Consider the following 25,214-nt stretch of genomic DNA (forward strand, 5'->3'; position numbering starts at 1 on the left):
GTGCGTAGGAAAATTACAGTAGCTGAACGACGCACGACGCACGACGCTCGACGCTCCGCGCTATTACCAGTTCTTCCCGCCATCCCCACTACGGAGCACCTTGCCATGTAAAGTATAGGCACTCCCCACCATTTTCGATACGGAGGTCCAGCGTAAGCTCTCCCCACCATTTTCCCCCTATCGGAACAAGTCTGAACGCGTGCAGCAAATGTAAACAATAATAAGGCAGAGTCGAGGCCGCTTCAAATTTCGAATTTACTTCGTGGGAAAACTCGTCAAGCAAAACACATTTTTGGCCCTGCGGGCAGTCGAAAGTTCAGGAGTTAAAAAGGATATCGTTGGTAATTTCTTTTGCTTATTCACGCTTCTCACTATTTGGTTTTTCGAATGCAGTTTTCGATTGGAACGGATTTTTAAAGTTTAAAATTTGAATTGTAGGTTTATGGTTTTTCATTATATTTCTGAAGGTATTTGACCATTCACAATAAAATTCCAAATATGCAATCATTTTCGTAAGGTTTGGATTTAGTTTTACATTACCCAAAACTATATTTTGAAAGGAGTTTCTCATTTTGTTTTATTGCATATCTATGCTGTTTATTTGTGATTTCTTTAACAACTGTTTTTATCATGAAAGAGACTAACAATCATGCTTCGATGAGGCTTTAGAAAATATGTAATAAAATGTATAATTGAAAAAATTGCTAACTTGACTTAAAATATTATTTGAAAGAAAAATATTTCTTTGAAGTGAAAAAAAGTAAAACCAATTTCCACACGGATCTTTGCTTTCGATTTTTCTATTAGAATAACCTTTAACAAGTGTCGATTTTAATCCTACAATCATTGACATGTGCTCGATAAATCATTTAACAGTATACTAAAAATATCAGGAATCAAAAATTTTATTGAGACTGCAGTCTTCGTACAGCAAAAAGTGTGCTGCATTGTTTAGGCTCTTGAGGCTGAGGTTCTGCTGCACTTTGCCGCGTTCACCGTGGAGCTTTCAACCTGCTTTCAACCCTGTGTCTGCCTGTGCCGGCTACTGGATGTCAAAGATGTTTTCGAGATTTCAAGAGGTGTCAGGGAAGAAAAATCGAGCTGAATTACGAAAATTTGTAGAAAATGCATCAGCCGACGAGGTGAGATTGACGGTTTAAACATAAATTCAAAGATTCATCACATTCGTGTTGATCGAGGTTAACCTCAAAGTTTATTTTTTTGTCAAATACCTGTTGCACACTTTCAAATTCCGAATAGCAAAACATGGGTATAAAGACGATAATAATATCCTGCAATAGAACAATTACTACCTGAAAAATCTATCTGGGCAGCCAGTGTGACGAGGAAATTGTTAAAATATTTCTCATTCGTAACAATATTTTGCCTAAGGATTTAAAATTTTTGAAAATTCAAAAAAATCATTCAACCGCTTGATTTTGAATGCAGGCGAAACAAAAATGAAGAACTTTATGACGATCATTTATTACAGAGATTTGATTATTTTCCACTGATGTTTTTCATTAACTTCAGAGTGTCTAATTCCAAAATGTTTTTAATTCGATGATGGGTTAATGGCTGTACTTTTTTTCATCAGTTCTAATGGGATTTCTCAATCTACAACTTTTTATATGCATTTTATGGGCATTCGTATTTCTGAAGAAACTATAAAAATTCTTTAACAAAGAACCCTGTATTCTTCGATTCTAGCTGTCAGAGATGATAACCGAAAGGATTTGCAATACGAGTGTGCTTAAAACATTGGATGAACTCCTTCAAGGATTCACAGATTCTGAAGGATCTCAGACTAAAAAACGCAAAATCATTGAATCTGTTTTAAAATCACTGTGTAAAGTCGAAGCTACTGGATCCCATGTGAACAATATTGTCAATCGAATAGTGCAAGATTTTCCTTCTGACTCCAAGGCCAATCTTCTGAAACTCGCTGAATTCTGTCATGACAGGATTCGTCTCAGGGATGATAATTTTATGAGGTTAATATTTTAAATAATTGTTGATATCATTATTTTCAAAAGCTACATTGGGTGTGCATGAAATTTATTTGCATTTTCACCCGTTTTATTTATTGTTCTCGATCAACAGCTGGAAAGACATGTTGCCTATAATACTGCAGGTCCTGGAAGAAGAAAAGTACATAAATTACAAAGGTAACGAAGTGTCTGGAGCAGAATACAAGTCGTTAATCGTTCAATCAATTTGCAACAGTCCATGGGAACCAGAAATTTTAACATCGCTGACACAACTTTTTCGGTAATTTCCCAAAAAAGAATTAATATTTTATGTTTATAATTGTATAAAAAAGTGGTATCTTTAAAGGGATATATCTTTGGAGAAAGCTGATCACGAGCTCGTAATTAGGGCTCTGTGTGATAAAATACGCGATGTGGAATTGAATGGAATCCCACCGTTGGTACACCAATTATTGAGACTCTGTTCCCCTCCTGATGGCAAATTACTTTTGGGAACATTAAAAAAGTATTTTGCTCTCAAATACGCAGAAGTTGGGGATTCTCAAAATATGGATAGCCTCAACGACATAGGTGAATAATCATGAACACATTGATAAAAACTATGAGTGTTACTAGAAAATTTTGTCATTTAATAGCTTCGAACAATATTTTTTTTAATTCTGCAATAAATATTTGATTTTTCACAGGGGTTGTGAGTTTGAAAGAAATACAAGAAACTGAAAGTACAGTAATATATCACATATATCAAGCTGCACAAGTGAACCATTCAAGACTCAAGGATTTTGTAACGTCGCTAAAAAAAGTCACAAACGCACCAGAACATATTTTAGATCCGTTTCTCATAGGAGTGCTGTTGTCGGTGATAAATGTGTACGAGGATCAGGTAATGACGACTTTCTCACAATCGAACATTCCAATGTCTTTCTCGTGATTTTTAAATCTCAAACATTTTCGGTGATTCAGCACAATGATTCAACGCCTCGATAATTTGAGAAAAATTGATTATCCGTTTGATTATCCGAAATTTTAGAAAATGAGTTGCCGTATTCAAATTTCGATATTTCTTCAAATTTTAAATATTTTTTATCAAGCAATGATTTCGTAGATTTTGGAAATACTGAAACAAGCTATGTGCCGAAAAATTCAGGACGATGAGAAACGGAAGAACAGCGCGTGGCTCAGAAGTGTTTTACCGGAGGATGGACGAATTGTTGAAGTCATCGAACATGTGATTGCCAACAGGTGTATAATAAATAAAAAAAAAAACAACTATGATAACTAAGATTGCAAAGGAAGTGCATAAATTTTCGTTTTTTTTTTTTTATTCAGTAACAAAGACCGTCATCTCGTACTACAAGGATTAGTCGAACTCGCATTTGTCCTTATGGACACTGATAGTCGAATGAAAGACGATGAGCATCAATTGAGTGAACTTGGCATACGAATAATTCAAAAATTGATTCGCAAACGCCATGAAATTGGAGCAACCGTTTTACGAAAACTGGCCGATAAAATAATCAGTGGTGGTTCAGCAATTTCTCAGTATACAGGTAAATTATTGCCCTTAAAAAAAGCTATCGTCATTCATAATGGTGAACATGATATTGAAAGTAACTTCAAAGTTCAAACGGTTGAAATTGAACTAACAGTTCTATAAGGTATTCGGCGTAGAACCTTTCATGCATAACAAATTTAAAAAATATTTTATTATCATCCTGTTTATTAAAAAAATTGTCTGTTACAGAATGTTTGTCATACATTTGTCGAAAGTTGACCCTCGTCGTCCTGGACAATCAGGCTTGGGTCATAACCCTTCTGGAATTATTAATGACAATTCCAGGCGATGCGGCAAAACAAGTTCTTCACGCGGTATTACCATTAATGCGGATATCAGCGACAATTCGAGATTCCCTCGTTCTGGTTCTCAGGAAAGCTCTCTATCGCAAAGGAACTCACACACGACAAATGGCGGTCGTTGGATTTTTGCAACTCTTGAAAAATTCAAAAATCAGTGAAATAAATACACTCAGTCAATCGGGTCAAAGTTCGAGCACTAGCGCTTCAAGTTCGACCTCGATATTCACTCAGGTTACACTGGAAAGACGCGCGCAGTCAGCAAGCTCCAATGCACGCTGCAACATTGCTCTCTGTCTAGAAGTTTTAAGCATTCTCAAACGCTGTTTCACTCACGAGGTCGAGGTTCGCACCAGTCTCTATAAAGGTTAGTCATTTCTTCTAATTCAACTGAAACGAGATGGAAAATTAATTTTTATTGAAAATAGATTCAATTATGATTGACTGCACCAAAAATAAAATATTTTTATTGGAAAACGCAATTTTTTACCGTGCTTCGGTCTTCTCGTGTCTATTTAGAGATTCATTTCAATTTTATCTGCGACGAAAATGAAAGATTTTCCTTCTAATTAAAAAAAACATGAATCATTTGTTTTATTTGAAATTAGGATCCCTGTAGAAAATCGAATTTTTGTTTATCTGTTAAATGTTATCGGTTATCATTAATTCTGGTTCGTGTTGACTATTACATAAAAAAATACGTAATAAAAAATATCGCTGAATTAAATAGACTGGTTCGCAGCCTACATGAATCACAGCTAATGTAAACTAACTACTAAATCACTGTCTAATTATCGACAATCGATTAATTCTTAATGAGATTTTACTTTTCACGTTGGATGATCAGAAATTACTTTTTATTTACGCACAGGTCTCTACGACACGGTGATAATGAATCCTGAATCATCTGAATACGTAATGGACATGTTGTTAAACCATTTCGACGTTTTTTACGAAACTGATGAGAACGTCAAGCCTCCGCTAAAATTTCATATTTGTTCTAATATTAATGGCGCCGAAGCTGTACTTCAGGAGCCTATTGGCGAATTGGTGTTCGTTATACAAAGAATTTACATCAAAATGGCTTCGAGAAGTTCGACTGCGTTGGATAGAGCAGCGATGATTTTGGAGTCTCTTTGCAAAAGAACGACTCAAACGGAATTGGAGCATTTGAGCATCGTAAAGTGGCATTTTTATTACGTTATGTTCAACTCGTTTTTTTCAACCGGATTAAACAACACTCATCTCATTAATTGATGTCATTAGCATTTACTATTAAAAGTTCAAACCAATCTCTGCCTTGAAAAATAAAAAATTTGTCTAAAATCTCTGATAACAGGATGACCAGACAGACTTATTGGATAATGTTCCGAAGTCACAGCAAAAATTGCACACTTTGAAGCTACTAATCACAGTATATGAGGCCCTGATGGCCTACAGAATTGGTGGCTGGTCGACCGAGAGTGTACAGGTGTCGCAGAATATTAACAGTCTCTTCAAAAGTTACAGCGAGCTCGTAAAGTTCTGCACGGTATAATATTTATTTTTTCAACGCGTACGATCGAATTTACGTTTTCAAAGCATTACAATATTTGCAATTTTTTTCAGAGGATTTCTAAACCAAAGAAAGGTGACGGAAAAGCCAAAAAGGATAAAGATGGTAACGACACAACCTTGAACAAGCGGGCAGGCCGGCCCGTTGGTGTGAAACTTCCCAACACTATTATGAACTTAGAGACGATTCACAAAATGCTTTGTCTCCTTTACGAGTATGCTTCTGAAGCTTGATTACTTACGATGAATTTTATCTCGCGAATTTATTGCCTAAAATACACGCGTTTAAACTGTTTAGTTTTCTTTATAGTAAATGGAATAACCATAAAATCATGACATTTTAAAAAGTCATGATGAATGAAAAAAACATTCATTTTTCAATTTATCGAAGAACATAAATAATGCAGTCTTCTTCTATTCAATTTCGATATCTCAAGTTACATATTTTCATTTACTCTCAGACCTTCGGTACCTTGGGCTACAAGAGAGCAATCAGAAGTGTTGAAAAAACGCTCAGACTTTCACCACTATATTTTACAAACTGCCACACAACTGATCCAAAGCGCCAAACTATTGAAAAACGCCGATCTCCAAAGACACAGAGATTCGAATATCAAAGATTACATGGAAATTGGAGAGTAAGTGCTTTTTCCAAAACGTTATTCCTCCAAATTGCTGAAAAACATGAATAGTTTCGAAAATAAATATTTTGTGAATAACTCTTATATAAATTCTAAGACTCCTAAAAATATTATTCTGTCATTTTAAAAACCATACGTAAATCATGAGCTTAAAAAAACGAAGCAACTCCCCTGGTGAGGAAAATTATGAATAATAAATATCACACATTCAAAAGTAGTTTCATTATCTTTCAGACTTCTCTACAAACGAATAATATGCGACCTGGATGAGATTCGTAATTTTGACCAGGAAACTGGAGTTTTTGGCTTGGAGTTATTCAAGGAACTGTGCGATTTCATATGTTCGTCGTCGCCTTCAGACCTCCCCAAATTTCTCAGTTGTACATGTAAGAAGATTCGATTCATTTAACGTAATTTTGAATTTCGGAAACCAGAACATTGTACTAAACTGATAATGATAAATGAATATTTGAAAAATCAGGTCAGGTCGAGGCTTCTAGGGGTCTTCCAACACAAATTCAACACTTGTTAAAAACGTTGCAATCATTAATCGATTCGTACTTCGAGGAAGAGAAAAGTGACGAGCCAATAGAAAAAAAAATACCAATCATAATATTGGACACGATGTCGATAATGTTGCGCAGGGTCAGCTTCCATAATTCCCGGGCGAATAAGGTTTTCGAGTGGCTGAAAAATTTGGCTGAAACGAAAGAGGTCGAAACTCCAATTGCAACTATTTTTGTTCAACTGTTATCGATGATGGAAGAACGCGACGCTGAAAATGGCATCACGGTCGATGCATTGTGTATGGAATTGTGTGACAAACTTGGCACCATTGTTAAGGTATCGAACCTCATTCTGTCAATTTCATCAATTCGAATCATCTTTCACGCAGTTACTTAACTATTGCAAAAAATGATAAGAAAAAAGCGTTGAATTAAAATTGAATACCAATTATGCCAAGAATCTTTTCCCTGTACGATGAATTTGTTGGCAATTTTTTAGAGCGACGACACGACAACCGAGAGTTTCAAATGTTTGAGCGAATCCTCAGCCGTCCAAGCTCATGGGATTTTGAACGCTGCTATTAAAAATAAACTCAGTAACGCCTCGTGGCTGTTAGCAAGGCTCAAGTCTGAACAGTGCATAGCTAGCTCCCCAGGATTGGGCGACGAAACTGGTGAATCATTTTACCCTGACATTGTTCGAAGAATATTAAAAAATTATAAAATTCATGTATGACGTTAAACACGTTTTAGATAGAGAAAAACTGCGAGAAAAAGAGCGAAGCCTCTGTCGACAATTGTCTTACATCATTCAAATGCAAAGATCTTTGGCTACGGCAGCGATTGATCCAGGACCAAACACGGACTCTACTTTCAAGAACCTTCAGCAGTTATACAAGCTCCTCAGCGATTTGACGAAATACTTTTACAATAAATCTACCCCGCAAAATCCGGCCTTTCAGTCAGTCAAGTGAGTACGATTCGAAGAAACAGGACTCGACTTTTAGTGCTGGATAACGATTGAACAAGAAACTTACAGAATTTAAAAATTATGTAAATTGCGTTTGTTTTTTTAGATTCGTTCAAGTGGTCGAGCTTGCGGGCAAATCTCTGAAACTGGATTTCTACAATCTGATAACACACACCGACGTAAGAATTTTTATCCGTTCAGTTTTACTTCAGCGAATTTATGTAATTGAGAAGTACATAGAAATTTACCTGTCATTAAAATACTCTTTTGAAAGGAACATCAAAATACCCGAAGAGGAAAGTCTGACAGTCACGCCCAACGGAACAAAGTATTAAAAGAGACCAAGTTAATTCCCAACGTGGTATTCGCTATCGAACTTTTCCAGAAAGACATAATGCAGCTCAGTAAAAAAACTGGCGTGAGTACGGATTTGTACATCGAAGCAAATTTCTGAATTTTCGACATTTAGATCTTCATTTAGTTTTTCGCGATAAAAGATTTTCAAAAATGTATAAAATCAATGTTCCCGTTCAGGTGCCATTGGAAAATCATCTCAAACAAAGTATAACACGAGATTACAGGATTAACAATCCCCAACTTGTGGAAGGCCTTGAAAAATTAGATGTTAGTCTGGTGAGCGTTTCAACTTTCGATTGAAAAAAAAAAAAACAAACTAAGAACCACGTTCATCACTTAATTTTTTTTTGTTATTATCAGCAAATAAACACACAGAATTCGACACATGTGGCGAACCCGGACAATACGTTCAACGACGACGAAAGTGATAACAGTCACAGTGACGCTCCTGCAACCAAAAAATCTCGTCTCGATGATTCGGTGTGATCCAAATAAAAAGATTCTTTTTATACTACAAAATATATAACAATTTTTTTCATTATGTATAATAATATACCTTAATTATCCAGACTCATCACTCATTAATTTAAAAAAAAAAAAAAATCATCGCAATCACACGAACTTGAGTCCTATCGAAGGCACAAGTTTTTGTTTTTTTTTCTTTCTAGGATATACTTGTTAATTTCACTTCAAATTATTTTTTTCTTCTACTTTTTGGCGGCTATCTTCCCGAAACGAGTTGTGCGGCATGTGCTAAATCAAATTATTTTGAATTTCCGAAGAAATCGCTGAACGCGACGTTAAATCTTGTCGCACACCACTCCTTCCACACGAGAACAATACATCGCAAATCTAATTATTATTGAGACTTCAGTTTAAAACTATAGTTAACAAGTTGAAAATCGCTATATTATTTGAAAATTTTTGATAAAACTATCTGTTGTGTACACTCCCTGAAAGCGAATAAAAATATTCCGTTGGTGCCATTGTTCATTTGTTCTTTGTTCCTATACTTTTTCTTTAATCGCTGTTACTACTACACCGGAATCAACAGCATCACGGAGCTGTGCCCTGTGCTGTGCTCGCGCCAGTAACTCGACGCTCGTCATAATAATAGCAATAGTACGCACGTAAAATAAACAAAAGCGGCAGTCTTCTATTCAATCTCCGTCTTCGGTAAAAGCGAATGAAAATTCTAAAGAAATTCTGATTAAACGTTATTGTCGAGTTAACAATGGTATTTCGTTCTCGGTTTGCTCGGATTAAATCCGTAATTAACAAAATTATAAAATCACCCGAAGTTAAAATGTCTCGAGGGAAAAATAGTGAAAAATATGTACAGTTAATCACAAAGACGAATGGAATGGTGCCACACAATGTTGATAAATTAGGGGTACTGCTTCAAAAAAAGGTAGCACACGAGTTCGGTAATTTAAAGTTGATTTTAAATATAAACTGAATTTGATTAAACGCACAAATATGTTGGACATTTTTTCAGAATTATGAGAAAAATGGTCTTGAAACACAGCCAAGAGTTACAATTAGCGGCCATGATTTACGAATCAATAATTGCTGGCCGATACACAGAACAAAGTACTGAAAGTGCAACAAACAAAAATAAAAATTGCACTACAAATTACGGTAATTTGCTGTCAAGATCGGCCGGGGGATGTAACAACAATTTTGCTGAAAAACTAGGCTACAGAATTGTACGAGAGAAGCATCAATATGCAGAACAAATGTTCTACAGAAAACTTTCCTGGTTAGGACTCGATCAGGCAGTTGTTGAAAAATTGTTAAAGCTCGGATATGATTTCATAGATAAATCATTCCTCAGCATGTCACAGATGGAAATTGCAAGTAAGAAGAGATTACCGAATCAGCCAAAATACTATTATAAAAGCTGAAACTTCAAATCTGACATTTTCTTTTATTCGAATTTGTGTTTAACGATCCAGATCACCTCTGTCAATTTTATAAACAAATGGAGGCATATTCGAGCGGAACAGAGGAAGTGGTGCTTTCACCAGCTCTAATTGTATTGAGATCAATTTCGGCACTGATGGTAATGGGAGGATATCAGACTAAAGAGTCTGAAGAGGTACTGAAATGGTTGAAAACATTCATTTACCTCCAATCAGTTGAAACATTGGTCATCTTTTTATTGTTACAACTCATTTCGATACTCAAAGTTCGTTACGAAAGTAACGGAAAATCCATCAACAAAAAACCATCCAAAATGTACAAAAATGATAACTCATTGATCTCCAAATGCATGTAAACAATAAAAATCAGAAACACTATTTTTCTACGTGATTATAATTAAGGCATGCTTTTTCATTCATTGAATTCTTCAAACAGTGTATTTCTAGAATAGTTTTTTATTTACGACAATATTTCCTTCGTTAATAAAAAAGTTCCAATATTTTATGCTACGAAATCAAGAGGTCTGTTGAATCCACCCTTCCTGTTCATATACTGTCGGTACTTGCGCTTCAAAATGACGTGTACGGCACCTGAATCATTCCCATCAACCTTTTTCCCTTTGGTCGTGTCAAAGCCGCAGAAACCCATTATCCTCATCATTTCTTGCTCTTCCGGAGTTTTGCCTTGGAGATCAGCCTCTGTGAATCATCGTGAAGAAAAAAGTTTTTAACTGGTAATGTGAATTCCAATTTTCATTCTTTATCTCTCCAAAATGAAAACAAAGTAAAACATATGCATTTCTGAGATTTTTTATTTTTGGTGAAGCATAAAAAACTGCACCTGTTATCATCGGACGCTCAGCAGTGGGTGGTTTATTTTTGGGTTTTGGCCTTTCTCGATCTCTTGACCTGGATCTTGATCTGCTAAATGATCTTCTATGTCTATCACGTTCCCTGTCTCTATCTCTTTCTCGATCTCTCGACTTGACACGTTCTCTGTCGCTTGATCTAAAAAGTACAAAAACAATGAATAATACTGATAAACTGTAATACTTTATATAATTAAAAATATTATTTCGAATAATGAATGTGTTGTCCATGTCCAAACACAGATTAAAACGTTTTATCAGTACAACTGCAATACTTTGTAACTACACAGAAAACATTGTGTGGCAACTGTATTCTGTGTTACTATACAATCGTCTATACACGTGAACATTGAATAATAAATAATTCTTTATGTTTTTCCCATCACAGAGATATAAAAAAATTGGTTGAAAAAAAAAAACTAGAATTTACTGTTTCAGTTCAGTCATCAGTAATGGAACGGTAGAGTGAGGATTAGAAGCAAGAAGGATTTTTAATTGCTGTTGGGATTTGTACATTTGCATAAAAATCTATGACCAAATGATAAGGATATAAATAACAATAATTTTGGATAAATTTTTGTTTGAACGAATTTGGAAAATCGAGTTGATTATTATAAATTTGAAATAAAAAGTAGTCACGTTTTATTTTTTGTTGAATTACCTTCTACGTCTTTCACGAGAGCGGCGTCTACGTCGATCTCTGTCCCGTTCTCTGGAACGATCGCGGTCCCCTCTTCTTCTTGCGGGCGAAGGTGTGCGACTTCGTACCATCTTAAAGTAATTCAATAACTGTAGTCGTTTTTAGTCCTTAATTCCAATCAAGCAAATTGATCGAACTTACAGCAACGAATTGTTAATTATTAGTCAGATAGTATTTTAGGTTAAGTTTCACGTATTCACGAAGATATCATTATAGAAAGATTCAACACCCAGTATCCATTGCTATTTATTCAAAAACTTGATTGTTGCAGCTTTTCGTAAAACTATATGCAAACAAGTTTTAATTATACGAAAAATCAATCATTTTTTGCATATTAACTTATTATTTGTTGACAAACGATTGTGGTTATTTTTTTGTCCGACATACAACACAACGCCGCCTCGTGTTGGAGTTGGAAATTGGTTTGGAACATATGTATATTTTTTTCTGTCTTACGTTTTACGTAAAGGAACAAATTTCGGAAACAATTCATTTAACACGAGCATTCGGAGAAACTGGAGATCTAAACATCATTGTTTAATAAATTTCATTTTTCTACAACATTTGGTTCTCAAAATCGGATGATTTTTATATCTTTTCTTTTGTAACCTCATCTTACCAACTGCTAGTCAAGTGTTACTAAATTCCTCTTCCCAATGGTTTTAGTGGAAGAGCACAACGGCGCCACGTGGATAAAAACGTTTCCGAAGTGATATCAATCATAATAATGATATGCCAACCTCAACCTCAATCCCCCAATGGTACGTTTTCGATTTCGAAGGTGACGTGTGTGTTCCGATCGTTCCGGATCACAATCGACGTGTATAAATTAAAAAAAGATTTTCAGAACCTCTTGAGTATAAACATTTCTCGTGAACTCTTGACCGTTGGAGAAATAAACGTACGAAAATGACAAAATATTGGAGTATTTTCGTACTTATCGCGATTCTATCACAATGCGTTTCTGGCGTGTATTTTCATATCGGGGATACAGAACGAAAATGTTTCATAGAAGAAATTCCGGATGATACGACTGTCGTAGGTAAGTCTATTTTTTCTTTCAATTCTCAATGTTTTTGAAAAAGTAGTTATCTTTAGTCAAATCAATGAACTTAACCTCGAAAAATCCGAACCGTCAATTACCATCTGTTTTCAGACATTTTCCTTTTTTATTTGGAAATTGTATCGTATCAAATTTTTCTATTTATCCAAGCAAAGGTTCGATACTGCACCCGAATTTTCACGTAATTTTAAGTTATTTTTTTGCCCATTGCAATCAGTTTTGTCAAGAAAGATCGTTTCGGCACTCAATAAAACTCCAAGATATGAACTCACGATTACTATGTTTCTTCTGCAGTTAATTATAAAGTCGAGTTATATGATCCCCGTAGCGGGGGATTCATGCCAAGCAGTCCTGGAATAGGAATGCACGTTGAAGTTCAAGATCCTGATGAAAAAATCATTCTCTCCAGAGTCTACAGTTCTGAAGGTCGCATATCCTTCACTTCTCAATTGCACGGGGAACATATTATCTGTCTTTTCTCCAACAGTACTGCCTGGTTCAGTGGCACGCAATTGGTAAGATTCTTCTTCTATTTATCAAGATAATGATGAATGAAAAAATATTTTTTCTGCCCTCCGGGCCGAAGTTGCCGCATTCCGCCTGCGTCGAACAGAAAAATCGTATACACACCTCGGGCAGGAAAAAGTAAAGCCTCAGACCACATGTTTGTCAGCCTCGGCTTCGCCTTGGCCGACAATTACATGTGATCTGAAACTTTCCTTATTTTCCTGCCCTAGGTGTGTAATATACTATTTTTCACCTGTTATTAGCATTAATTAATGATAAATCAATTGCAAAATATTGTCTCAAATGCTAAGTTCCTACCAGTAGAAGATTCATTTCCTCTGTGATTGTAATATATGGTTCATTGATTACCCAATTATTAGAGAGTACATCTTGACATTGAAGTCGGGGAGCACGCTGTTGATTACCAGAACATAGCGCAACAAGAAAAGTTGAGTCAGTTACAATTGAGATGCCGTCAACTTTTGGAACAAGTTGCTCAAATTACTAAGGAACAGAATTACCAAAGGGTAAGTCTACTTTTCTCACTGAAAGATGAAGCAGATGTACAGTGATTTAAAGTCTTTTAGTTCAAATAGTTCCATCATTATTAATATTGGCAAGAATTCTTGATAATTGTGGCATATTGCTTCATTCGTATTTATTTGCTGCTCCATTCACAAAGCTAAAGATACTATTCATTGTAATGTTAACAAGCCTTTAACACTTCTTTTACAGTATCGTGAGGAGAGATTCAGACAGACTTCTGAGAGTACCAATCGCAGAGTCCTGCGGTGGTCGTTGGCTCAAACCGCTGTTCTGTTGGCCATGGGAGCATGGCAGATGCGCCATTTGAAGAGTTTCTTTGAAGCGAAAAAACTCGTCTGAATAACAATTTCACAAAATCATTAGCCTCGCACATACATGTGTTTTTCCATCATTGTACAGTCATTTTTACCAAACTCAATGTGTCTGTAATAAAGTTTTTTTCACCAACTATCATGCCAGAAAGATAAGCATCGCTCGATTTCCTACGTCGTTAATTTGATGTGTAATATAAAATGTTTATTATGTAAAACGAGATAAAAGAATCAACACGGAATTTTACCATGTTTTTTCTTCCCTGACTCACGAAAGAATAAAACTCATAGTGTTTGCTTGAAATTCATTTTTGGTTCCGCATTGAATTTATTTCCATGTTCTTAGTGAAAGTTTATATTTCAGCAATTATAAACAATATCAAGAACATTTTCGTCTCTTTCTAAACAAATAATCTGAAACGACAAATTGGTACAGGAATTTTTTTTCATCCGAAGTTGATATATAAAAATAGGATTTTGAACAAACTTTTATGATTTCAAAAAATTTTAGTTATAGGAAAATGAAAACTGCAGTTTTAATCTTATGCCAAGTAATGACATTTTTGATAAATCACACAAAACTTTTTTCCAATGCGCAGTTCATTCTTTTAAATTTTTCATAATTGACGAAGTGCTTCTGTTAACCTTGAGAGGACGGGATGGTCCCTTTAGGGACCACCTGCTTGGTCAGACTTGCCCTGAGGTATACATTCGATTTATATATGAATTACACGATTTGAAAAATGTCGATTTAAACTGAAAATTTCCCGTCCTCTAAAAGTTAAGGAGTCTATTCTATGAAGTATTCGGACACTCATTGTTTATACAGCAAATGAGAGATGTGGTACAGGACGTGTAAAAGAACGGGTTCGAGAATTGCAGACATATTGCAGGAATAACTTTTTCCTAATCTATTTTGGGGAGTGATGAACCGTGCAAGTAGCTATTTTCAAAAAATGCTTTGGGGATTTTTAGAAAATTTTGAAAATACCCTGAGTCATGTAATTTTCCGAAAGTATAATGTGCTTTGAAAACAGGCAAGCATACTCTCAGCGTTTCTCATATTTCCAGCTTTTTAATTACTTCCGGTTTTCAGTTGAATTTACTTTTATAAAGGCATGTATTTTCATTTTCCAGTGCAAAATAATTAATTATATGTTTTATACATGATTTTTGGATGATGCGACCATTCGGTGATAAGAAGAGACGGAAGCAATATTTTTTAAAAGTTTTTTTGATTTCCCGAAACACTACAAAAAAACACAAACGAACAACTTTTCGTCTGCTTGGTTAGAAATTTCCAACCTATAAAATCGTCGCAGTTGACGTTCTATGATTGAGCCGGCAATTTTTCCCTCGCTTTGTGCCCGTTGATAGAAAGCAATCGCTTGAAAAATAAGAAATATTTTCATATTTTCCCCTATGATTCAATTTCACACTTAGAAAAAATGGCGCATGTAAAGGCCCACAATTTAACAGCTAAAGCTCGTACATCAGATATTAAAATCGACGAAAATGTGACGTTTTTTCAAATGGGATTGTCTCAAAAATTGCTCAATGGATTAACTAACTGTGGTTTTGAAAAACCATCCCCAATACAATTGAAAGCAATACCTCTGGGTCGCTGTGGACTGGGTAAAATTAAAAAAAAAAAATTTATTTGTATTTATTTTAATAAAATATTAATGCATTATAACGGCAACAACCTAATGATTAAAATTACTGATTATAAGTTGGGCTCTAACAAAATTATTTATATCATTTATTTTATTTTGTAAAAATTTCAGTACCTGGCAATGTTCAGCCTGGAATTGTCTATCTCCATTTACCCGATAGAAATTAAATTGTTTGTAGGATAGCAAGTTGTTGCCATGCCGAATTGTTTTATCGTGAGAAAAAATGTTTATAAAAATTCTTTTATTCATGAAAACAAGACTTTGTGTATTCACATATGAATGGCAATGAAAATAATTCATTATATGAATACTGTTTTCAGATTTGATAGTGCGGGCTAAATCGGGAACTGGAAAAACTCTGGTATTTTCTGTAATAGCTTTAGAAATGCTCAATTTGAAAATACTTCAACCACAGGCTTTGATTTTAGCACCGACTCGTGAAATTGCTATACAAATTGCTCAGGTCATCAGTTCCATCGGTTCAGAAATGGAAGGTTAATAAACTTACGGATTTAAATGAAGAGAATGTTGCTGGCACGCTCAAGTGACTTGATAGTAAGCTTTTTTTTCAGGGCTCAAAGTTGAGTGTTTCATCGGAGGAATTGCTATGGCAAAAGATAAAAAAAGTATCAATGGTTGTCATATAGCAGTGGGTGCACCTGGCAGAGTCAAACATTTGATTGATAAAGGACTCCTCAAAGCAGGCAGTATCAGACTTTTTGTGCTTGATGAAGCTGATAAACTTGTGGATACAAGCTTCCAAAAAGATATCAAGTCAGTATATTTACTTGGATACCATGATATAGCAAATTGACAAGGTACTTTTCGACACAAAATGTCCAGGATCAAACGGTTTAGGAAGAATTGAAAAAAGTTTTTTCCTACATCAAAAATGAACTTCTAAATCACACTTTAAGTCAGAATTGAATAAAAAATTCTAACAAAATTGAAACTCCGTTATTAATGCAAAATGTTTTTTTACAGTTATATATTTTCAAAATTGCCAGAAAACAAACAGGTCATATCGTCAAGCGCAACTTATCCAGGAGATCTCGAATCTTTCTTAAGTACTTATATGAGATCACCCGCCCTTTCCAGTCCTGACAATGATGGCCCTATTCTTGTTGGTCTTCGACAGTTTGTTTCCGTCGTTCCGTATCATCCGAATGCTATGAAACAGGTGAAACCGCATTCTAAAAACACCTTTAATTGTCAAGATTATAAACAACTTTTTAGTACATAATATTTGGTCTTTTTGCATGTGCAGGTACAAATTAAGGTGGAAGAGTTGTCCAAAATTTTTACCAAAGTTCCATTCAAACAAGCTTTGGTTTTTTCAAATTATCAATCAAGGTGAGATCAAAAGTTTTGTGTTTCAGAATAATTTCTCGTTATCGCGTTTACACGTCTTCTTATATTCTGTACTTGAATAAAAATAGGTTAATTAGCTATATTATTTTTTTTCAGAGCCCAGTCAGTTTGTAACCGAATAAACACGATGGGATTCTCAGCTATTTATATAGTAGGAAACCAAGAAATGACGAAACGTTTGGATGCGATAGACAAATTGAAAAATTGCCAGTGTCGAATATTACTGACGACAGATTTGACTGCGCGGGGAATCGACGCGGAGAATGTAAATTTAATTGTAAATTTGGATGTGCCGAATGACGCCGCGACGTATTTACACAGAATCGGCCGTGCGGGACGTTACGGATCTCACGGGATTTCCATAACGATCGTTTCCGAACAGGAGGTTCCAAGTTTTCAGAAATTGATGATTTCCATTGGTGGGACAAATTTTTCTTTGTTGAAACTCCCCCAAACATATCCTGAAGATCTTTGGGCTACAGAGGACGAAATATTCGATCGAATTCATGCTGAGACGAATGAGGCTCAGGATAACCAGTCCACCGTCGAGTCTTGCGTTCTTCAATCTCAAAATGGTTTGCCAGTTTCCATTCCCAAAGATTATACTGTCGAGCCGCTGACCAACTCAACATTGAGTCTTGCACCGAAATGTGATGCAACTTCAAAAAACATCTCAGTACAGTGTATGATGGAAAAATTGTACGAACCTGCAGAATCAGAGAAAATTGTCAAACGTCTGACTTCGCCTCGGAATAAGGAAAAAATGCAGGAACTCGAATTGCAAAGGAATTCGGAATGTCCTTCAACTTTGCAACAAATAAATGAGACTCAAAAATTCCAAGTCGATCTCAGCGAAGTCGTGCCCGACTCATCAGAAGCGAATGAAGCTTATTACCTGGAATATCTTGATTACGACATTTGTGCAAAAAAAGCCAGCGAAGAAACGGATAATACAGAAAAAATCTTGGAAGAGCAACAAATAACAGACGTTCCAAAAATTCTTGATGAATCGTTAACCGATGAATTTTCCAATAGCATCCCTGCGGACGATATTTTCCGCTGTTGGTTGGATCTGCAAAAATGGAAATCGATGCTAGACAAGAAGAGGCGAAACTCTCACGATTCGCTTGAAGACTCTGTCCTGGAAGAGGCGAATCTGTGGAACAGAATACTCGAACATGAAATCGCATACTGGGAAGATTTATTGCGAACTCCATCCGCCAATTTTATTGACAGATCATGGCATTTCCGGAAAATTTACGAGTCGATGAAAGTGTTCTTCGTCATGCAAAAACGTGCGTTCCTTTGCGTTTATCCAGAACTTCGTAATGAGAGTGAAATCACGGAAACTTACTGTTACGAGGATACGGGAAATATTTTACAAATGTACAAAGGAATCGAAGAATTCAAGAGCACGCATCGGGGCAAATGCGGAAGTTTAATCTCACGATTTCCTTACCCAATCGACCAGGAAGGTCCGTATCCGAATCTCATGATGACCAGAGAAGAAATAGAGCAGTACAGAAAATCTCTGAAGACTTTAAAAACTTATTCCGCGGTGAGCAAGAATTTCTCGAGACTTCAGGAGATTTTGGCATTTTCCAATGAAACTGAAAAGTCAGAATTAATCGCAAAAGTCCGAAATACAGAACTGGAGAAAAATTATCAAATCGATCCAGAAAGCCTCTTCAAATTTCTCGAAAATGAAACAGAAAATGGACAAATATTAATCCTGAACGGAAATTCTCAAGCTGGAGGAGAAGTTGATTCCCCAACCGTTACTTCACTCGATTCGCCCGCAGTCGTCGCCGTCGATGGATCAGAATCGAGCCTAGACAAACTCGACGATTCATTGTCGAGTGATCGGGTGACCGGTTCTCGATCACCTGTTCGAAGGAAGGTCTGCAAGCAGAATTTCACTCCGGTTCAAACGAACAATATTGCTTACAACGACGAGAGGATAATTCGGGAAAATGTTCCATTGGAGAAAAGCACCAACGTCACGAGTGAATTTCAGGACGAAAATTTCAAAGCAAAAACTGGGATCGAAGCTCCGAACGGAAATTGCAATACCGCAGTGACGCGAGTAGCAAACCGAAAATGCTTTGAAACTGGAAATGGAAGTAGAAATGGAGAATCGAGTAGGTCGAGAGGAGAATTTGAAGGGGAAGGAGAGCACTGCCTTGGTGTCGAGAACATTGAAGATTTTCTTGAACAATTACGTCTGCAGACGGAAAGAATTCAATTAGAAAAATATATTGCTCTGATGACAGGATCGGATTCGAAGACGGGAGAATTCATTTACCGGTGACGGATTTACAAATGAAATTATTAAAAAAAAAAAACAAAACAAAACTTCCAAATGCTTCCATAGCTATTGTTCTTTAAAATGATCGTATGAATAATGATTTTGGTGGATAATGCGGAGATGTTCCCACGATAAATTGATTCTGCCGATCTCTCGACGGGACTCACACGTGAATAGAGATCGATAATGAAAAGGTCAAGTGGCGAGGACGCGCGAGAAAGGACGGAGCTTTCTTCCAGTATCGAAAAGGCGCACACACGTGCGAAATCGTCGATAGTTGGCGTACCACGATGTGTAAAGACGATCGATTCGAGCTGTGTGCCATGTGTAACCTTTTACGTTTATAAAACATTTGATAGAGTGAGAGAAAGACATAGGAGAGAATGTACAAGAATTAGAAGAAAGTACACGCAGCGTACAAACAAATTGTGTAATACAATCGATCTTCGAGAGGCTCGACGTTTTTTTTGTCTTTCAATTGCCATTGCGACACTTGCGTTGTTTACCCGCTCTTTGTATGTACCTCGCGAATAGTGTTTTACAGGCTTAACATTATCGCGTTTTACGAATCTCGTGTGTCACGGTACGCAAGAGCCACAGGATCATCGGGCTGCGTCTTTGATATCGCGGTCGATTGATTTATTCGCCACATTTCTACCTCACGTTTTAATCCATTCAAAAAATCTCGATTTCTACGACAACGTACTTGAGAATTCATGTTAGCGATCTTTGGTATACTTTCGCTGTCAAGTTATCGTTACAGTATCAAAATGATTCATCATTTTTATTAACAACTCATTTTTATATGCTCTTCACAATAAAATTTTCTCTTTGACAGACGTGACTCTTTTCTCTGCTATGCCTCGAATAAGATTTATCCTGAAATATGTCGAATACTAAAATTTTCCAATTTTAAGGTTATATTTTATTGATAAAAACGAAAGTGTTATGTTCGAAGACGAGATTCAACGACTAAAACGCATTCGCAGGTTACACACTATTCAGCGACATCGATTTCTGTAGTTTTTATTCAGAGACACTGCCAATGATGAAAAACGAGGTTCGTTCTTCTTTTCAAGACTGCTAGTTTATATTATTGTTTATACGTTCACGCACGGGTGCACGGGTAGCACATTCAGAGATTACGCAGTATTATTATTTTGAATAATGAAGAAAAAACATCGGAACGTGTTACGAGGCAAGACCCATTTTCGATTGTTTTTTTTTTTATGTTTTTCCTTTTCTGAGAGCGAAAAAATAGATAAAAAACGTAAAAACGAATAAAAAAATTCGAAAGAATGCAGAGTTTTACGCTCCAAAAATTGGCATCGTTCCTCATCGTTTTGCCGGGGTTTAAGGTTAATAGATGAGATGCAGTTAATGTTCGTTCAAAGGCATGCACCGCGATCAATTGGGAATTGGGATTCTTTACAGATAACTGTCAGATGTCTGATGGATAAATTTTGAGAAAATGCCACCTGGAGTGAGCAGTCGATGAGTTTATGCGATAGTGAAATTTGCGTTTGGAAAAAGTCGAACGAGTCGTAAACATCGAAATGGGTTTGATCGCGTAGAAGGGTAAATATCAGGTTTCTACGAGAGCGAGCGAGAAAGAAAGAGGGCTTTGAGAAAAAAACACAGAAAGAGAGCTACAAAGAAAAGAGAAATGAGATGATAGGCACACAAGAGCGAAAAACTTGTCCCGTGAGAATACGTTTGTCTGGGGCCCCTCTGGTTTGAGGCCCGGTGGGGCCCCCCGAAATCTTGGGTCGTTCATGTATATAAATATTTGTATGTGTATAGGCATATAGATATACGGAGCTTCATATTCTCTCGCGAAATATAATCGCATGGTTTGAAGCGGCTCCCGCGCGTATAGCGTTTACGTTGATCGTCCCACCAGTCGTTGACCAAGTATTTCCGCGCGAAGTAGTCTAGTTTTTCGTCTCGTGATTTTTTCCTCGTTCGCAAATCGATTTGTTTCGCGAAATTCCCCGCCTCACGTTTCGGTAAACCAGACGTATTTTTTTTCAGTACTCGCGTGTTTCCCCCACTCTTTGTTTTCTTTCGTACGCGGTTTACGAGCGCGCGCCGTTTCAATAAGTTTGTTTTTTTTACTCGCGAGTGTACTCGATCGATCCACGTGTAATCGTCGACATGTCCGTGTGTCCAAAATATTACAAGAAAACGCCGATCTACGTTGTGGAAGATCACAACGAGGTAGGTGTGACCTCACGGAACAAGCACGGCCAAGCTTACTCCATGACGTTTTGTTGATGAACTACCACGAGCGATTTTGCCCCTCCCTCACGACTCACGACGCGAATTTCATGAAACACGTGACAAGTCGGAACGGGGCCCGCAATATCGCGTTGCACGTGGCACTCACAACGAAACATCATCCCGAAAGGAACTCACATGTGTTTATGCTTTTTTATTTTTTTTAATTGCATAGGCCCTGCCGTTCATTTATCGGTCTGTCGGCTCGAAACATCTCCCGTTTGAAGGCAATACGTTTATCCATCTGGATTCACATCCGGATATGCTTGTGCCTAAAAATATGGCGGCTGATACTGTTTGGGATAAAAATCAGCTGTTCAGGTATATACATCTTCATTTCGTCTATTGTTTTTTTCGATGCGATATTAAACGTGATGGTGAAATTTATACAACTGTATATGGATAAAATGGAATACGTCACTGTTATCTGCGGAGCGTTGCGTATTTTTAACGTGAGAGTGCAACTTTTCGCTGTTAGATAGCGCTACTTATGAGTTTCGGAGATCGTAGTTCGATTACAGTGTGTTTCAGTTGCATACAATGATTATCGAGAAAAAAAACAGATTTTCTGTTGTTTTTTTTACTTTTCTTTCTTGTTTAGTACGTTTCGGGAACAAAAACATCGACCAAATTATTGGTATTCACAAGTGAATAAAAATTTGAATTCCGTAGTCAAGTAACGAATTCCACGAGACCCGATTGCTTATTTTGAGCTTTTATGTCGAAACCTGTAAACGCGCGGGAATAAAATACCACAGGCTTAGATTTTCGTTTTTACTTTAATACAAGTGAGACGCATGCCAGCATATTTACCGCAGGAGTCGTAATCATGTAGCCGAATCCACAATAATGGATTTTGTGGATTTCATCGGTTTATTGAAAAAAAATCACAGACGAACAAAAGGTACGGTCAATCTAAAAATTTAGCATTGTTCCTACCCGCCAATGGCTTGGATTTCAGCCAGTTCCTGTCATCGTTTTTTTTTGTAGTCGCGTGGGTTGTAAAATTCGAGAAGATCGGAAAACTAAATAAACTTCAACTGTTCGCTCGGAATATAAATTTCAGACGTCTCATCATTTTTTTAGATTTAACCTTTCGATCGGACATCATCCGTTTTCTGTATATTTTCTTTTTCCGACGTGATTATACGATGGGCAAACTGAGATTCCTTTGTTTACGCGTAAAACGTAAACACGGACGTACGTGTTTACAAATATTCAGATGTCATCGACAAACGACGAAAGTAATGTGGCAGCCACAGGGCTTCAAGAGTTATCACGCGTTTTTTGTCAGCTACGATGCGTAATGCGACGATCCCCATTTATTTAGCTGAGGAAAAGGAGGGAATGAGACGGAAAAATGACGGGAAAAAAACAATGGGAACGTTCAGCAATGTTGGCTGCGTATGGTCGCCCGGCCTATCGCGACCACAGCGCCGCACGTACGTTCGGCCCTCCATCTTGAATACACGATCGCGGATGCGCTACTGTTGTACTTCTTTGAACAGTTTCGCGGCCATATTTGATTTATCGATAGACGTAGCTTGATTAGTAAAACTTCAGTTTCTTTTGGCATGCGATCAGATAATAATGACGTGCATTTTCAAGGGAATTCGAACACAAAATTCAAATTAAAATCTAGTTCGAGCTTCTATTTGTTGGTACAGCCACTCTGTCAAAATCTTTCGATCTCCATCGTCCGTTTTTTCACCCGTCAACACAACGAGGCAGCTCCCTTTTTTTTATCAAGTAAATTGAATCGTGTATTTTCAACGTTTGAAAAAAATGCCTCACGATAAATAATGACCATGAAAAAATATAAATCCTATAAAACTAGCACGAAACAAAGACTCCTGATTTTTTCAACAGTGAAATCAGCATCGAAAATTGGATTTTACCGGCGGCTTATGCGGGTCACTTGAAACACTTGATTTGGGTGAAACCACCGTGGGCTAATCAAATGGCTGATGGATTGACCAAGTTCTACATCGGGAAGCACAAGGAGACCGGATTTATAAGGTAATTCGATACTTTAACCTAAATTTAATGCATGCATTATTCATTGCTCATGAAAAACAAAAAAAAAAAAAAATACAGCGACGCCCGAGAAAAAGTTTGTTTTAAAATAATTGCGATATTCTCGTCGTTCGAGGTTAAAATCTCGTAAACAATTGGGCAGCTGCTGAAATTTAAAAACAAAAGAAGCGTCCTCGGACAATAAAAATACGAAGTTTTAACGATTCGATGATTATTCGATACTCATCTTGCGCGTCTGAGCTGACGGTTTGAAATTTCGAATAAAAAAAGAGTGAAGATTATAAAGTAGGCTTTATCAAGCCCGTAAAAAGAAGGGGCCCACCGAAACTCGAGATGTCCTAAAACTGGATAATTGTGCACCGGTTTTAATTCAATTGAGCTGTTCCTCCTGTAACGTGTGTGAATGTGTGTCTTACACCCTAAGCCGTTTAAATTGGTCTCGTGATGTGTGCCAATTCGGAATGAGACCCGCGGAGTTGCGTGTATGCATATTTGGATGTGAAACATGGACAAATGAATACGTGAAAGATCGTCGATCCCGCACCGCGAAAAGCTACGCGAATGAAATCTTCTCAAAGGGTGTCCGCGAAGTGAAATCGACGAAATATTATTTAACAAGCGTCAAAAACACGAATAGCAAAAATCTTCAGTTAAAAACTCTTTAGAAGTTTCTTTACCCAACGAATTCCTCATCAGTTTCGACGACAGTGAATGAAATCTTTCATCGTTCGAGCCAAAAATAAGTGAAAATACATCAATTTTTACGAGCCACAACTTTTCCCAATACGATTCGATCATTTACTCCGTAGATTTATATTCCCCCAACGAATAACGACGAACCTCGACTTGTTCGAGTCGTACAAGCTCCGATCGATTTTCCTTTCGGAACGAGGATGATCGAACGACGTTCGCGGGACTCCCTGTAGACGAGACGTTTCGGCGACACGGTCGCTTCACGGTCTTTTTGGCCGGTTGCCAAGATAGAGAGACCAACTTGCACGCCGGACTTATCTGACTGTTGACAATCGAAAGGGCCTAACCCATACAACTTAACGGGATCAGATAGGAAGGCCCGCGTCTCATTATTCGCTAGCCAACCTCGATATCGTATTCTGTGTGACTTGTGTACAGCGAACGAAGTGAGAAGCTAAAAAGTACGGGCCAAAGTGAGCACAAACGCGCGGGAATGGTGGAGATAAGAAATGCGGATAAAAATGGTGGGCCCTACGCCTCGTGTGTTCTCTTCGGAATTACTTCAACACTCGGACTCTCCGCTTTTTTTTCTCCGCAGAGTCAAGTCCCAGAGAGAAAGAGCGGGAAAGCGAAAACGGTTAAAGCATAAGGGTTTGTGCTTACACCAAGAAACCATTGGCCCCCGATTAGCATACGTGGACACGCTATACCTTACAGTACGACACGATCGCGCACACGCAGTTATAGTTATAAAGATAAACGTCCATAATACGCACCTCTTCCTCTCTCTCTCTCTCTCTTTCTCTCTCTCGATTTCTCTCCTTTTTTCTTCTCTTTTTCTTTTTCTCTACTTTCTTCTTTTTTTTTCTTACCCTTTTTTCCTCGGTAGTGAGACAAGCATCAGAAAATTGACGACAGGTGATACGATATGGAACTTTGTGAGTTTTGTTTCGTGAGAAACTTGCACTGCACGACGAACATCTACTGTTTCTAAATTTCTCGATTTTTCTCCACATTTCGCGAATCCTTCGTACACACTTTTCCAGGGTGTCTAA

The 25,214-nt window shown here is 37.0% G+C and overlaps 6 protein-coding genes across 11 annotated transcripts in view; 5 read left to right on the forward strand and 1 right to left on the reverse strand.

The window, feature by feature from the left end:
* Nucleotides 1-189: 189 nt before the first annotated feature.
* FANCI (Fanconi anemia complementation group I) lies at nt 190-8,864 on the forward strand. Of its 3 annotated transcripts, none has more exons than XM_043421035.1 (21): nt 192-341; nt 956-1,142; nt 1,711-1,994; nt 2,104-2,271; nt 2,338-2,561; nt 2,678-2,874; nt 3,097-3,233; nt 3,321-3,541; nt 3,736-4,212; nt 4,717-5,024; nt 5,185-5,376; nt 5,454-5,614; nt 5,861-6,037; nt 6,275-6,426; nt 6,522-6,883; nt 7,046-7,220; nt 7,300-7,516; nt 7,623-7,695; nt 7,791-7,934; nt 8,051-8,149; nt 8,234-8,864. In XM_043421035.1, the coding sequence occupies exons 2-21, from the start codon at nt 1,050-1,052 to the stop codon at nt 8,357-8,359; spliced, it is 3,987 nt and encodes a 1,328-aa protein (XP_043276970.1). In that variant the 5' UTR covers nt 192-341; nt 956-1,049; the 3' UTR covers nt 8,360-8,864. The 3 variants fall into 3 exon arrangements, 2 of the variants coding, with proteins under 2 accessions (XP_043276970.1, XP_043276980.1); XM_043421045.1 differs by having other exon boundaries at nt 194-341; nt 932-1,142; XR_006261261.1 differs by lacking the exons at nt 7,791-7,934; nt 8,051-8,149; nt 8,234-8,864 and having other exon boundaries at nt 190-341; nt 7,304-7,516; nt 7,623-7,701.
* Nucleotides 8,865-8,960: 96 nt separating this feature from the next.
* On the forward strand, nt 8,961-10,154 carry LOC122411935 (uncharacterized). Of its 2 annotated transcripts, XM_043421060.1 has the most exons (3): nt 8,961-9,284; nt 9,372-9,733; nt 9,832-10,154. In XM_043421060.1, exons 2-3 carry the CDS (start codon nt 9,376-9,378, stop codon nt 10,152-10,154), a joined length of 681 nt encoding a protein of 226 aa, XP_043276995.1. In that variant the 5' UTR covers nt 8,961-9,284; nt 9,372-9,375. The 2 variants fall into 2 exon arrangements, with proteins under 2 accessions (XP_043276995.1, XP_043277003.1); XM_043421068.1 differs by having other exon boundaries at nt 8,961-9,733.
* On the reverse strand, nt 10,011-11,767 carry ytr (yantar). Of its 2 annotated transcripts, none has more exons than XM_043421082.1 (4): nt 11,509-11,767; nt 11,329-11,438; nt 10,640-10,806; nt 10,011-10,497 (listed from the first exon to the last, which is right to left on the reverse strand). In XM_043421082.1, exons 2-4 carry the CDS (start codon nt 11,436-11,438, stop codon nt 10,301-10,303), a joined length of 474 nt encoding a protein of 157 aa, XP_043277017.1. In that variant the 5' UTR covers nt 11,509-11,767; the 3' UTR covers nt 10,011-10,300. The 2 variants fall into 2 exon arrangements, with proteins under 2 accessions (XP_043277017.1, XP_043277026.1); XM_043421091.1 differs by having other exon boundaries at nt 11,707-11,725.
* A 349-nt stretch (nt 11,768-12,116) lies between these two features.
* On the forward strand, nt 12,117-14,036 carry eca (eclair). The gene is made up of 4 exons (XM_043410437.1): nt 12,117-12,409; nt 12,725-12,945; nt 13,318-13,464; nt 13,673-14,036. Exons 1-4 carry the CDS (start codon nt 12,277-12,279, stop codon nt 13,820-13,822), a joined length of 651 nt encoding a protein of 216 aa, XP_043266372.1. The 5' UTR covers nt 12,117-12,276; the 3' UTR covers nt 13,823-14,036.
* A 681-nt stretch (nt 14,037-14,717) lies between these two features.
* Nucleotides 14,718-19,988, forward strand: LOC122419573 (probable ATP-dependent RNA helicase DDX20). 2 transcript variants are annotated; one of them, XM_043434261.1, is made up of 7 exons: nt 15,358-15,429; nt 15,791-15,831; nt 15,899-15,964; nt 16,043-16,244; nt 16,455-16,650; nt 16,738-16,823; nt 16,938-19,988. In XM_043434261.1, the coding sequence occupies exons 3-7, from the start codon at nt 15,958-15,960 to the stop codon at nt 19,150-19,152; spliced, it is 2,706 nt and encodes a 901-aa protein (XP_043290196.1). In that variant the 5' UTR covers nt 15,358-15,429; nt 15,791-15,831; nt 15,899-15,957; the 3' UTR covers nt 19,153-19,988. The 2 variants fall into 2 exon arrangements, with proteins under 2 accessions (XP_043290195.1, XP_043290196.1); XM_043434260.1 differs by having other exon boundaries at nt 14,718-15,429; nt 15,791-15,964.
* Nucleotides 19,989-21,034: 1,046 nt separating this feature from the next.
* Nucleotides 21,035-25,214, forward strand: part of MESR6 (misexpression suppressor of ras 6) — a 443,740-nt gene continuing 439,560 nt past the window's right edge. Inside the window, exons 1-3 of the mRNA XM_043410436.1 lie at nt 21,035-21,369; nt 21,605-21,750; nt 23,299-23,448. Of these exons, the coding sequence (XP_043266371.1) occupies nt 21,307-21,369; nt 21,605-21,750; nt 23,299-23,448 (359 nt within the window). The 5' untranslated portion in view covers nt 21,035-21,306. The remainder of the gene's footprint in view (nt 21,370-21,604; nt 21,751-23,298; nt 23,449-25,214) is intronic.

Source organism: Venturia canescens, chromosome 1, assembly GCF_019457755.1.
Source record: "Venturia canescens isolate UGA chromosome 1, ASM1945775v1, whole genome shotgun sequence".
Taxonomy (NCBI): Eukaryota; Metazoa; Arthropoda; class Insecta; order Hymenoptera; family Ichneumonidae; genus Venturia; species Venturia canescens.